The following is a 15108-nucleotide window of genomic DNA, read 5'->3' as shown; positions in this document are numbered from 1 at the left end:
GCTCATATTTGCTGCACGGAATTTAACAGCTTTCTTAGCTGAAAACAGCCCTTTTTTGACAAAATTCCAAGTGTTGCTTTTGAATGAATTTTTATATCTAGCATTTCAAAAAAATGTTTAAAAAGATTTCTTGATGTTTTCAAACTTCCTTTTTTTGCTGAATTGTGAAACCTGGCTGCCTTAATATGTATTGTAGCTACTTCACTTGCAGAATGTAGAAGCAGGCCATCTTCTTCTGCTAGCCATTCTGCTAAACCTAGTTCTTCAGCGTCTCCATCTGTGACCCCTGAGAGTGGAACAGCTAATGGATACAAGCCAGGGTTCACTCAGACAGGTAAACACCATGAGTTAATTGTATCCTAAAGCTGACACTTGATGAAGCAGTGACTGTGCTGTCTGTTATGACTCACATCATATGGCTTGGGGTTTGCTGGAAGCCGAAGGCACGAGCCATCCAAGTGTGAGGAGTCTTCAGCACACAATGTATCTCACTGTGGCTTGTGCAGAAGACCTTCTAAAGCCCCCCTGCAATGAATCAAGGTTGTGCTTGGGAGATTCCAGCTTATGCGTTTCTCATGTCAAATTCAGATCAGCTGGGAAGAAATGTTTTTCCAGCATTTAAATGGTCCATTGTTTAGGTAACACTTCAGTTAGGATCTTAATGTGCAGCTGTTTGGATGAAAACTCTTGTTTTATTTTTGGTTATGTTTTGTTTAATAAATTCACAGGCTCCTTTAAATTGCCACTGGTGTCTTAAAGGAAGTAAGTTGCAGGCTCTGTTTGGATGACAATCTGATGCTTCATAAACTGTTTTATAATGCTACAAATGAGCACTGGAGTTGAGCACTTACCCTCCTGGCCTGTCTCTCCTTGCTTCTGTCATGTGCTGGCTAACCAGCATTCAGCCTCTAATATTAAGCCTCTGGTTGTATTAAACCACAGTTGACATGCAGTGTGGGGTGAAAGAGACAGGACGAAGAAGGTGTGTCTGAGTCCAGCGTCTCATAAAGAATAGTATATGTAGCCTCAGTTATCCTAAAAAGACCACATATAGCCAATGCAGATAATTCATTTAACTTTGGTTAAAAGACTGAGAGCAGGCCAAGGGGTCACACACGCCATTCCCCCTCTCCATTATTGAGCTCAAATTTTACCCACCTGCTTTAATGGTATTTAAGTGACAGCAACTGTTAGCCATGGTTAAGAGTTCTTTTGCGCAGGCTCATATTTTTAAATGGCATGCTTCAATAAATAAATATAAATGTATTTTTTTTGGTACCTATAGTACAACATTAAGTGATAGAACAGAGTTGGCACATTCTATTGAATTGTCTGAAGTCTATGTAGAATTTATATAAGCTCTCAAGGTAAATTGAATTCTTTATTGGCCAGAATCCTGATGAAGAGAGGGTTTTTTTAATCACCGGAAAGTTTGTTTTCTCCTACTACACCATATGTGTTGGTCAAATAGGAGTTCTGGGACCACATGGCAGGAAACCAACCTGGTTCCCTCCAGATGTTTGGAACTACAACTCCCATCAGTCCCAGCCTGCTGACCTGGGAAGACTGGTTTGGGCCAATGACAACACTGGCCATAAAGGTTTACATTGTAACTGTGCCTGTATCTAACAAAAAGATCAGAAACCAAGACAGTTGTACCTTGGTTTTCAAACAGCTTAGTTCCTGAACATTTTGGCTTCCGAATCTCACAAGCCTGGAAGTGACTGTTCCGGTTTGCGAACTATTTTTAGAAGCCGAACATCTGACGGGCTTCCACAGCTTCTGATTGGCTGCAGGAACTTCCTGCAGCCAATCAGAAGCTGCAATTTGGTTTTCAAAAGTTTTGGAAGTCAAACGGACTTCCGGAACGGATTCCGTTCAACTTCCGAGGTACGACTGTACTTCATTTGTTCTCCAGTGATGTCAACAATAAAAAAATACTGGGTTTCAAGAGTCTGTATTTCAACACACTTGAAGCAATGTAAATCATTCTTCTATTGCGTTTGAAACTTCTAGACCAGATTATTAAGGCTACAGCCCTGTCCACACTTTTCTGGGAACAAGACCCATTGATTTCAGTGGGAATTATTTCTGGGTGACTCTACTGTAAGAAGCCCCAAACCCAATGCAAAGAAAGTTTTCTCTGTGTTTTGTGTGTGAGAGAAGAGAGAGCAGGGGGAAGGGAGAGAGAAATATTGGCTTTGAGGCTTCTTGGCATAGAAACATGTAGTCCTAGGAGAAGCTATCCTACCTAGAACAGAGGTGGCCAACTCCCAAGAGACTGCCATCTACTCACAGAGTTAACAACTGGCAGTGATCTACCCCCTTTTTGGGGGGTTCAGGTCAAAGTTGTTCAGCTGTTTTTAGGGAGGAGGAAAGCCCCGTTTTCTTGCGGTTCAGGTCAAAGTTGGTGAGATTTTTTGGGGGAGGAGGAAAGCCTATTTTTTAGGGGTTCAGGTCAAACTTGTTGAGCTTCTTTGCGGGGAGCCAATGATCTACCACTGATCTACCACAGATGTCCAGTGATCTACTGGTAGGTCACGATCTACCTGTTAGACGTGCCTGACCTAGAATAATGAGTAATCTTATTACACCTACCAAGTCAATAAGCGTACCTTCTATGCTCTCCTTTTGCCTTATCAGCTCATCATGATTTTCATTTGGTTTGTTCTTCCAGATCACTGTTTGTTTGTCAGGTCATAGTTGTCAAACCCTTTTTACCTCCTGCTAGAGTTATAATCTTTCAATGAAGACACTTATCACGTTACCTTCATCAATAAATACAAATGCCACCTAATATAATAAAAATGCAAGTTTTATTATATACACCAATCCTGAGGAGCCATGGCTTTTGATAGGATATGAGATTTATATTTGTTTATTTAGAACATTTGTATGCTGATTTTCTCCCCAGTAAGCCACAGAAGGCTAACAATAACTCGTTAAAATACCATTAAATCAATCGCAGAAATGAAACTGAAGGAAACAGACAGAAAAATGTTATCTCACAGTACATAACTGGAAAAAACAAGCTACAGCACATTTAAAAACAATTCAGCCCACTTTTACCAGCACGCCAGGCCAGTCAGATCAAAGCTTCACCAAAAGCAGACCAGAAGACTAAGAAAGTTAAGTGACAAATGTTTGAGTTGTCTTTGCCTGGTGCCTAAAAGAGAATTTAGCAATGTCTCAGGCCAGTTCCTTGTCATTCAAAAAAATGGAGTGCAGAAACAAAAAAGGCCACTTAGAGGGTGAGTAGTTCATAGATTCCATGTGTTAAAATTAATTCCCTTTTTCAGGTGTATTTTACTATGCTCATTGTAGACAAGGCCAATGGGATTGGGAAATACACAAGATGAGTCTGTTAGGAAGGAGGAGGAACTGGAGTACACAGAATACCACTTTGCAACTTTCATTTTTGACAGTGATATATAGCTGGCTGATGGGAATTGTTGTCCAAAACATCTGAAGGGAACCAGGTTGGCAAATGTATATATATGTAGGATGTACAAGATGACAAGGCTCCTGTTCCTCCAACAGTTGGGGATTTCTGGAGGTGCAACTTGTCATGCAGGGGTGAGAAAACGGTTCCTGTTGCCTCTTCTACATAACTATAAAATGCACAGGAGTCCTATGGAAACACCCGGTCTCTGAATCTGGATACCTTACTCATGTTTTCAAATGAAAACCACCATTTTCTTTTGGGGTCCTCACACCCAGTGCTTGTGCATCAGTGTGTGTGTGTTAGGGTTGTTTTTCTAACAAACTTCTAAGCATTATATATTTTAAACATTATAGTTCTTATTTATTTATTTTTATCACTTACATGTTAACGCTCCTAAAATTTACTAAATGCGGAAATTGAGAACAAGGTGGCCTCTGCCCAAAGGCTTGCACTCTAAAACGCATAGCTGAAAAGGAAATAGGGCAGAGCAGGGAAGTGGAAAATAAGGCAAGAGCTTCTGTTCTAGAAATGCTTCGTATTGGGCTTTATATTAACACATAATTCCTGTTGTGTTTCTTTGTAGGTACAGAGTTAAGACTGTTGCCTGAATATAACTAACCCGCAGAGATTATTGTTGTCATTTTAGTCACTTTCTCTATATAAGTCTGTACAGTATATGAAAAAATATGACCACTGGTTTGCCTTATATTGCAGCTTCTATCTACCTTGGGGACTGGAACCATGAAATGTAGATCTTTGTCATGCTGCTGTTAGTTTTTCCAAGCAGAATGGGATATATCCAGCCCATCAAGCCCACTAGCCCACAATTGAGTGATTCTGGAAGATACGGTAGTGCAAGAGGGTGCTCTTCCAGATTTCTTTGCCATGCTTCCCTGCACTGATCGTTCTCAAAAAGCATCAGTGTTTTATAGCACAGTCAGGCTTTTGGCAAATGATATTAAATTCCTGTGTCTATTCCTCACCGTCATTATTGCAGCTGGCAAACAGCCCCCTTCTACCTCTCTTCCCCTCCCCAGCACTGCACTGGTTGTTCTCAGAGTGTTGTGTTATCTCTGGGGTATTTAATTTCTGCCTTCTGCTTTTTCTCAGTGGTTATTTTCACTGGGGCTGATGTAGGCTGAAACAAACAGGCCCTGTTTACTTTCCTTCATCTGCGCAGTGAAATCCAGCATGCATTGTTTTCAAGGAGAAGTCCACTCCAATTAAATGCATGTTGCGTAATCTGTTTTGCTTCTGTTAATTATGGGGAGGCGATGGTCGTAATTATCCAGGGCTTTCCATGTGGAAATCATGATTAGACTGAATCATTCTGTTGCTGATGGCTTATGAGTCTGACGAGGACTCAGAGGACTGGAGAAGAATTATGGGCTATCACCGTGAAATGGGAGCATGTCTCAGTTTACCTGCTGTTAATGGGGCACCCTTCTGAATGATAACTAAGCATTATTGAGCTCATCACTTACTTTAAAAGGAGAAAATGGGGCAACAGGATATTGCCTGAGGTGCTTTATATCCACATGGGGCAGTGTGAAACTGCTTGGTGCAGGGGGTTCCTACATTTTGGGTGCCTATGGTAGCTAGCAAAACAGTAGTGGACGCCAGGATATTCCACCAGTGAAAGAGTCTTGGTATCAACTAATACACCTCTAAAATTGATCATGAAGTCAGGGGTGGCTCTCTGGGCTGGAGACTGTTCCTGCAGTGACACTACGCCTAGGAAACGAAGCCTGCCTAGGTTCCTCACACAGTTGTGCTGCAACTTCGGCTTCCCAAGTGCCTCCAAATCTAGTGCAACCCTGGGAAGATCCCTCCTAAGTTCCTAGGTTGAAAGGAAGGGTGTGTTTATCATATCTGCCAGAAGGTGGTAGAGCCCTCTCCATGGCCAGCATAATTGTGGACCCTAACTTGGAGCTTTCCCAGTCCCCCAGAACCAACTTCGTGATTCTGAGCTTGATGACCCAAGACGTCCCCTACAGCAAGTGAGGCAGCAGCAACCAGTAGTAATCTGGTGCGTGCGTGATAGGGTTGCCATATTTCGAAGAGCAAAAAAGAGGACACACTTGCCAACTTCTACTTTTAACTATGGATCGCTATGCAGACTCTCATTTTACATACCCATGCAAAAGAGGACATGTCCTGGGAAAAGAAGACATATGGCAACCCTAGCTGGCAGCAGGGAAGAGAAGATAAAAGGAGCTTATCCTGGGATTAAATTGATGTTCAGAACTCAATGGAATGCACATGTCCCCAAAACCTGGTGAAATAACTTGGGTGAGCTAAGCTACTGGCCCTAGCAAATACTAATTAAAATCTTGCGTAGTCTCCTGAATCAGGTTCTCTTTATCTTCTGTTCAGCTTTCATAGTTGATTTTCTGTGCTTATGCAGCAGTTGTTGAATTCTGGTAGCTTTGAGCATTGTATAAACTTTTCCTTCTACCCCAGTCTGGTCAAGGAGGCTTTTGAAACACCACCAGCACCTATACTACTGAAGAATAAAGTATGTGGGATAAGCACCCATTTCCTGGGCAGTGCTCCTTCTCTATATCATACCATATCTGACACCTGTGTCCAGTGTAATTTTTGGCAAATACCGGTAGTTAGTTCTGAATTTCTCTGGTTTCTGGAAGCTATTTGTTTCTTTCAAATGGTTAGTATATGCTGTGGTCAAGTACAGCAACAAATCTACAAGCCACTCAGTTCTGATCTTGGCTTTATTTAATTGGGTCGTTCGTGGTTTATTTCTGCTTTGCATATCTGATAAATGGAAAGTGTACCTACTTGCAAGCTCTAGGAGTTTAATTTACAGGCTTCTTTCCACTTACCTAGGAGTAAACTCCATTTAACGCAATGGGACTTATTTTCGAATAGAAACATACAGACTTGTATGTAAGTCTCGTAAAAGATGAGAAACTGCTTACTTGGAAGTAACCTTAGTTGAATACATGAGAGTATGTATTAGTAACTTGTTCCGGGATTTAAACCACTTTCATAGTAAGTATTAAAAAATATAAATGTCTTGAATATGTTATAAGTTTACAATTGCCTTGAATGTGCTATAAGCGGTAAGTATATGATCTATTTGTAAATAATCAGCATTTGCAATGAGCTCATGTAAGTGACATCTTAGGAAAATTCAAAGATAATGTAGATTTTGTAAAGTAGTTTCAACAATCTCTTTGACAGACTCCTCAGTGTTCAGTCCAACACAATCCTCCTCTGCTAATTTAAGTGGAATTCAAGATTTGTCTCGGAATAAGAACATAGTGAAACCACTTGCTTTGCCGGTACAACTTGTAGGAAACACATTTGCAACAGGTAATATGTCTTCCCCAGAGTTCAGGAGAGCTGATATAAAGTTATTTGTGTGAGGAAAAGGAGTCAACTTGCATTCACCTAAATTTATAAAGTTGTATGTTAATTTTCTCAAAACATAGATCTATTAGCTATGCAATTTTCTTTCTGAAACAAGATGCCACAACAATCAAATGTTTGAGATCTCTCTAAAAGGTTGCTGTTATCCACACGTTATTTTCATAATAATCATACTGATGTGTGTGAGACCTTTATTTATTCTGTTTATGTATTTGTTTACAAAAATAGTTATATACTGCTGTATCAGAAATATATATCACAGTGATTTACATTTCCTCCAAGTAACTGAAGGTGTCATATCTCCCCTTTTATCTTCATGTCCTATGGTGTAGGTTGGGCTGAGATAGTGGCCGGGTTTGCACATAACACTAAGCCATGGTTAACATTAGCCAAGGTTTATAAACTAACAGCATACTGTGACTTAAAAACATGGTTTGTTCGTGGTTAATACACCATGGCTAAGCTGCTGAGCCAGAATCAGATAATCAAATTGTGGTTTAACATGACATGTGAACCAGGTCATAGTGAATTGCCCACTGCCACTCAGTGAGCTTCATATCACAGTGGGAATTTGAACCTGGGTCTTCCCAGTTATAGTCTGATAATCTGACTCTCATCATCAACAGATTAACAGTGCTGTGCACCAATTTATTCATTTAGTAAATAATAAATAAACTAAAACACAAAGTCAAAGCAGCATGGGCACTGCCAAACATCTGGTCTGTAGTAGTTAGTAATCAGGCTTGCTAATTCTTGTAATAGGGGACCCTTCCAGAATCCTATGACTGGAAGAATATTAGCACGTCAGGATCGCCCCTCTTTCCAAAATGTTCAGTGGTTGGAAAACCTGCTGATTTAAGGTGAAGCCGTAGTTTCACATCCAACAACTGCTGTCATCCTAAAGAGGAGTGGGGAGAACAGACTCCCTCCATCAAGCCCTACTCCTACTAGGCTACCATAGGTGTAGCCAGGATTTTTGTTGTAGGAGCAAAACCAATGTGATTGGTCAGTTAAATATTTATATTGTTTTACTTGATCTAAGGGAGGGGAGCAGCTGCTCTGGCTACGCCCATGCTGTTTCCCCTTCGACATACCCCCCCCCATTATAAAAATGATGGATATAAATAATCTCACGTAGGGCTTGTGAAAATTCCGCCTCCTAGGCAACTGTTAAAGGTGAAGGAGCGTTGTCCTCTTTTGCATGTAGCTGCTCAGGGCACTCTGACATGAACAAAGACTGTGCTTGATGAATGTCACCCATTCCTAGTACATAGATTTCTTTTGTGTATCCAAATTCATATCTGAGCATTTTGTCCAGGTACTTAATGTACCTTCTGGGAAAATACTGTTTCAGTCATTAAGGCTCTAAATATAGTTGTGTTTCATAAAATGAGACTAAAACACTTAAAAAAACTAATAATTCTTGGGGGATCTGGTCAAGGCAAACTAAAATGATCAAATGCCTTTTTACTAGGACTGCCAACAGATTTACCTGAGAGTAAGCTCCACTGAACAGAGTGGGATTTAACTTTTGGGTAGACTTGCATAGGATTGTGCTGTCATTCCCGGTTCTGTTTTCCAGATACCCTTGATCCCACTTTGTTCTTAACTTTATAGTTTATGCTAGAAAATAGAGAAGCCAAATGCATAGGGCGCAATTTGTGCACACATTGCTTGTATCAGCTTATTGTAGCCTTTCTAGGTTCTTCAATATGCATGTTCATTTGCCAACTGTCACCTAATGGGTACTCTGTATTTTGTTACATTCAGCTCCCCTGTCTCTGCGTGCCACTGATGTTGCTAGTGGAAACAACCATGGAGGAAGGACTAATGTGATAAGCTCTACAGTCTCCCGACCTGTGCCTCACTCGATGTCTCCTGGCCCTAGCAATGCAGCTGGGGAGCCAGGTAAAAAGCAACAACACAAAACCCTCTGAATTTGTAATTATTTCAATATAGCCTCAATGGGTCTTCGGTTAACATTCAGAGAATCAGAGTTTTGAATGAATAAGAGTGCTGTACCATATTGGAATAGAGTGCAAAAGAAACACTGTTTGGATGAAACAAGAGGCACTTCAGACATTTAGTGCCTGTAATAATGTTCTGGGCTGCCCCTCAATGCTCCCATTTACCGTGGCCACACCTCCCAGCCTTGCATGATCCTAAAAAGAGGGTTGCTTTCCTTATAAGCCCAGCTGATCACTGCAGGAGTGGGCCTCCAGATGGTACCTGATCAGGAAGTCATTCAGCACAATACAGGAAGTGACAACTGCCCTTTGCAATTCCCTCCTGCTAAATATTAGGCAGGCATCGTCTCTGTTTGTACTTTTGGTCATACTGAGGGCCTTCCTTTTTCAACAAGCCTTTTTAAGTTCAGATCATTCCCAGTCTGCACCTGTATTGGAATTGCTTCTTAAATTTTTTGGTGTTTGTAGATGCTTTGGTTGTTTTATCACTTTGGCATGTTTTTCATGGGGGGGGGCTGCTTTTGAGTGGGAAGGCAGGATGTAAACTTAATAAATTAATGGTGATCCTAATCCCTGATCTGCAATGCTGAGGGAGTGGTGTGGAAGTGTCCCTCCTCTGGGCACTGGTGCTGTGGAAGCCCCTGCTGTACCTGCAGAAGACTTGAGCTGATTTGCATGAACAATGTTCTTTCTAGTGGCAACCAGTATAAGGCCCTGAAATGGCAGCCTTTCAGAAGCAAAGTGGGTCAGTCCAAGATCAACCGGATTTTTAAGGCACCTCATTTTCTGAACAAGAGTTGAGGTCCCTCTGCTGCGCTAGCCTAGAGCTGACACAGCAAAAATTTTAAAAGGGAGCAAAAACTCTCCACCACTGCCTTCTGCCCTGACCAGAAATACATTCGCATATGGCGGTGATTCTGCTGCTTTGAGCAATTCCAGGTCAGAATTAGGATTGCTCTGTCTTTTCCTCCTTGCCTGATTGTGGGTTCCCCGTAACTGGAACACTTGCTCATTTCTGGGGCAATTAAAAGTGTTAAGGGATCACTGGACCTTATTGGGCAAATCACCTATTGTCAAGCTCCCGTTTCACATTTGTTTGGGTTTCTGTTTAAATTAGCGCAAGCTCTCATCTCTCTCTCTTCTTTGTTTCGTTTGTGCATTGTTTCAACCTAGCATCCATGTCCAGTTCTGGGCCCCCCAAGAAACGACACCGGGGATGGTCCCCTGGATCACCAGTCGCTCCTCCGCCGCCTCCGCCTCCGCCTCCTCCTGGCTTAGTTGTGCCTGTTCCTGCCATTCGACCTCTTCCAAGATCAGGCAAGATCCTAAGATGTGCCTTTGTCCACACTAGATTTGTTTCACTTCTCTGCAACCAAAAGGACATGTCATTACTTAATAGCACTGTGATCCACCTGGCTTAAACCCATCACTAAGTGTCTTCAAATGCATTTACAAATACATTATTGAGTTAGATCAGATAATTAGGTACCCCCAATGTCCAGCTGTATGTCAGCATGCCCTTTTCTCCATGACGTGGAAAACTTTACTCCCAAATGTCAACATTTCATAATTGGCGAAGTTCAGTTGTCTTTTGCGTTCAGAGTAGACCCACTGAAATCCATGGACACAATTAACTTAGCTCCATAGTGCAATAGTAAAACTTTGTAAAGCTAAGCAGGCTCCAGTATGGTTTTAAATTGGATGGGGAACTGTGTGTTGAGATTCCTGCATTGCAGGGCTTTGGACTAGATAACCCTCAGCATCCCTTCCAACTCTATGATTCCATGAATTTGTTAGTTGGATGTAGCCCATTACTTTAAAATTGCATTCCTCTCTGTGTAGCTACTGCTTTACTGGGCTATCAATAAAGCTAAATGCATTTATACTCCATTTGAATCCAATGCAAAATTACATGCATATTTACACACATTAGCTGTCTCACAGTCCTGTCTTCCAGTATTCTAATACAGTCATTCACCCATCACCTGCCACTACTTATTACTAGTACTTTGTGCATTCCCTGTCTTTTGAGTTTTTCTGATCTGCAGTATATTTAAAAATTATTAACCCCTATATGTATTCTGGACCACAGTCGGATTTAACAAGAGCATTTTTGATAACAGAACGTTGCAGTCACATTCTGGATGGAGATACGGGTTTAAGTTCCATGCTTCTCTTCTTAAGGGGCAATGTACAAATCCATTCACAACTCAGCCGCTCCAAAAACCATTATGCATGTGCATCTATGAAATGTGCTCCATGTGCCATTTTTTGCTGGTAATTTTAAAGTCTGAGTTTCTATAATGAAACTTCTCTCTATTAGAATATTAAAATTCAGATTGCACATAATTGACATGTACATAAAATTGCATATGTATTTTTCAAACCATGTCTTGTGGTTTGGAAATATAGTGGGTGATAATCAGTGCTAGTTGTACTCCGAATGGATCCAGTGAAGTTAACAAACATAGCTAACTTAGGTCCATTAATTGCAATGGGTCTACTTTGAGTAGGACTTAGTTGAATATCATGCACCTTATGGGCACACATGGAATTTAAATTCTGCTATACAAAGAAAATGAGAAGGGATCTTTTGTGCTCAAGCCACTCTCTCATTTCTGTGGGATTACTTTGAAGTATGTTGTTAATGGATAACAGTAGTCCATACTAAGAGGGTATTAATTTTAAATAATCCATTTCCTGGTTGATTAAAAACCCTTGTATAAATCAAGGAAGATACCTGTAGCTTCAAAACAGCAACCTTGTTTTACCTTTGAGCAACTTCTAGATTATTGCAGATCATGAGGGGAGCCTTACAATTACATAAAAGATGAGGATTATAGCTAGCTCTTAAGATGCATTTGGCATCTTCTTTTACTTTAAAAACCACCGTGGCTCCTTCATGATGAAAGCTTAATTTTAATGTTTGTGATTTCAGACACATGTAAACCAATATTCAATTGGCAGACTGTGTTTAGTTCTCTAATCAGCATGTCATCGGTCATAGGTTAGCATGGACTCTCATCCTTTCTTTATGCTGACAGGTGGCCGTAAAAGGTGGCCCCAGTGAACAGCTCCTAGCCCAGCACCTGGCTTTGTAAGAAGATGCATATTCCTCTTTGGCCCCTTTAGTTTCCCCCTCACTCTTAGCTACAAACAATACAGTAACTCCTTTTTTTATATATATAGAAAAAGGTCATTTGTTTTATGGGGTGGAGTTAAGGAAGGGTATTTGGTTCTTTATTTAAATTTGTTATAGCTGCTAGAGGAAATGCAGAAGTGTATTGAATTTTATTGTGATTAATGATCAGTGGAAATGGGAGGGGTTTTCTTTCCCCTTAAATTGTTCGTAGGGCCAAATCACAGTATGAGTCTTTTAGTAATGGGAGTTTTCTTTCCCCTTCTGTATTTTATAGAGCCTCTTTTGTCAGTCCCAGTTCCTCAATCAATGTTAACTGGAATTTTACAGCCTCAGCCCATCCCTGCAGGGGAGACTGTAATAGTTCCTGAAAATCTGCTGAATAACTCAGGAGTCAGGCCAGTAATACTGATAGGTAAGCTCAGAATATGAAATAAAACCATCTGATGTTATGCTTTGGGTTTGTTTTTTGTTTATTAAAAAAAAACACTTTTGAAATCTAAATATTGCAGCTATTCATCTGTGAAACACAGTAAGAATCCAGTTCATTCCTTTTTCTTGCTGGAGAGCAGCCAGACCATTTCCAAACATTCCTAATGTGTCATCCCAGGGATGTTCTGTGTTAAATGAAGAATGTTTTATTATTTGAAACCCATTGCTGAAGCCTAACATGAAAGAGGCTATCTGTGCGTCATATTTGGCTCTTGAGTGAGGAACTAAAGGAAATAAGCTCTTTGCGCAGCCTGTGAGATAATTTATCCTTGACATTAGAACTGTGCTTTAATTAGCAGAGAATTTAATCATTGAAAAGCAGCATTAAGCTGCAACGTAAGAATCAAAAGAGGAACTGACTTAAACCCAACTCCTTTTGATGCCTTATACCTTCAAACCTTAATTTGCTAAATGAAAAAATAGAAAACAACTAAATGAAACAATTGATATTTTTATAAAAGTGTACTTGTATAAAATATTCCAACTCCCTCTTATAGGATGTTGCATAGTTAAATGTAGATGATTGCCATTAAGAGTTTAAGTATAAGACCTTTCACATTCATGCCATACATTTAAAGCATATGGCTTCCTACAAAGAATCCTTGGAACTGCAGTTTTTAAGGGTGCTGTAAATTGTAGTTATGTGTAAGGTTAATTATGTTTCCCAGAATTCTTCAGTGGAAGCCATGTACTTTATACATTGTGCATGTGACCCTATTGGGCCCACTTTGTTGTATTATTTAATTTGGAAATGTCAACTGCAAAGTGTCTTAGGCTCACTCGCATCCCTTCCTCCCCTCTTTACTTCAGGGGAAATGTAGTCCTTTTAAATGTGATTGGTTTAATGGCCCTGTTATCTCTCTGGTGGTGGTTTTTTCTTTCTTTTTTGCAGTTGTGAATTAGGTTGTTCAAAATTATGTCCAGGTTTCTCACTTGTTAAACATCTTAAAAGTGTGTCCATGCCAACTGTTTTTTTCTGGCATGCTGTTGCATGCATCCTGCATCACATTCCCACTGATATCCTTGATCAGAGCTCTGCTTCTGGGTTTTGCAAGCTAGGGAGGGAGCACCTCATTATAACTGATTTTCCCCTGGCAGCATGCCTGAGCAAACATTGCCTGGTCATTGCCCAAGCAAATGTCTCCCATGAAGTGGCGGGAGCTCTTCCAAGGCTAGGGTCCTTGATTGCAAGCAGAACCTGGCTGGCAGCTTCTGTGTTTAGTCAGTTTCATTGCTAAATTGGGTGAGGGTGAAGATAATTTTTCCCTCTAGTTACTTATTTTCTTTAAGAGCCAAGTGGACAAACCAGTTGCTTGCTTCCTGCCTGTGGGGTTTCACTTTGACACATCAAATAGCAGACATGGGCAACCCCTGTTAGGCTGGAACACTTATTGGCAAGCCATTGATGTTGACTTGGCCCTGTAGAGTGCAAAGAGAACTATAGAAACTTGCCAGCACTGGAGGAGGCTATAAGTAAGCACCCGAGGGCTGTCTAAACTTTGCCTGAAACTTGCCATTCCAGCTTTCAGCTGAGCAGTGTGGTATTTTCCTGGAGCAAAATAGTCACAACAGGCGTACAGGAATAAAGGCGTACCCTATGTCAAAAATTATGGCCATTAAAGGACCAAAAAAGCACACTCTGCACCAAGAAAAAATATTCTAAAAAAGAATTAGGTGTGGCATAGGAGTATAGGAAAGTGTCTCACAGTGCGTCAAATCATTACATCTAGCTCAGTGTTGAATCTATCTGAGGATCAAATCTGGGACCTTGTACAGACAAATTATGGGTTCTACCACTGAGCTTGAGGCCTTCTGGGTGTGTCGTGACCCTGCAGACTGAGCTCTGCTGTTAGCATGGGAAGTTTATGGAGCTAGGATTCCAGACTTGGGCATAGAAATCGTAACCAACAGAACAGTACCAATATTGCTGTTACAATATTTTAACTCATGTTTTTAAATGAGGCAGGGCCATGGGTAGCGCTGTGGTCTAAACCACTGAGCCTCTTGGGCTTGCCGATCAGAAGGTCGGCAGTTTGAATTCCCCCCGACGGGGTGAGCTCCCGTTGCTTGGTCCCTGCTCCTGCCAACCTAGCAGTTTGAAAGCACCCCAAAAAGTGCAAGTAGATAAATAGGTACCACTCCAGCGGGAAGGTAAGCGGCGTTTCCGTGTGCTGCTCTGGTTTGCCAGAAGCGGCTTAGTCATGCTGGCCACATGACCCAGAAAAACGGTCTGTGGACAAACGCCGGCTCCCTCGGCATGTAAAGTGAGATGAGCGCCGCAACCCCAGAGTCATTTGTGACTGGACTTAACTGTCAGGGGTCCTTTTCCTTTACCTTTTAAATGAGCAAGCCTTCAGTTGTGTTGGGATGGCCAGTCTCAGCAAGGCCGAGACTGGGGTCTTGTCATCTGGGCAGCCCAGAACCTCCAGACACACTGCCCAGGCTTGCTCCCCAAGGAGATCACTTTGGTTCTGCTAATGCCGTGATTTGACTTCGCCCCCAGAGGCGCATTCATTCCACTTTATGACTTATCTTACTTTTAAAAATGTGGAGTTTGGCCCTGAGATGCAAAGATGCAAAAACATTTCTCACCAAATTTAAAGCTTCTACGCCACATTGGAGGGATCCAGAGGGCCTCTAGGCCATAGTCCCTTGTTTTATTAGTTATAATA

At 41.2% G+C, this 15108-nt stretch overlaps 1 protein-coding gene across 32 annotated transcripts in view; it reads left to right on the top strand.

Moving 5' to 3' along the window:
* GREB1L (GREB1 like retinoic acid receptor coactivator) overlaps positions 1 to 15108 on the top strand; it is a 153837-nt gene that overhangs the window by 96712 nt on the left and 42017 nt on the right. For 16 of the 32 annotated variants that reach the window (XM_083451520.1, XM_083451518.1, XM_083451515.1 and 13 more), the window contains 4 exons: positions 6650 to 6781; positions 8609 to 8746; positions 9979 to 10122; positions 12222 to 12359. In XM_083451520.1, the coding sequence (XP_083307646.1) occupies positions 6650 to 6781; positions 8609 to 8746; positions 9979 to 10122; positions 12222 to 12359 (552 nt within the window). Of the gene's footprint in view, positions 1 to 196; positions 335 to 6649; positions 6782 to 8608; positions 8747 to 9978; positions 10123 to 12221; positions 12360 to 15108 lie in introns of all 32 variants that reach the window. The other 16 variants (XM_083451532.1, XM_083451530.1, XM_083451528.1 and 13 more) reach the window with 2 other exon arrangements.

Source organism: Podarcis tiliguerta, assembly GCF_965153285.1.
Source record: "Podarcis tiliguerta genome assembly, chromosome: 7".
NCBI classification, from domain to species: domain Eukaryota; kingdom Metazoa; phylum Chordata; class Lepidosauria; order Squamata; family Lacertidae; genus Podarcis; species Podarcis tiliguerta.
The sequence above is the reverse complement of the archived record's forward strand: the minus strand, read 5'-3'. Positions and strand labels throughout refer to the sequence as shown.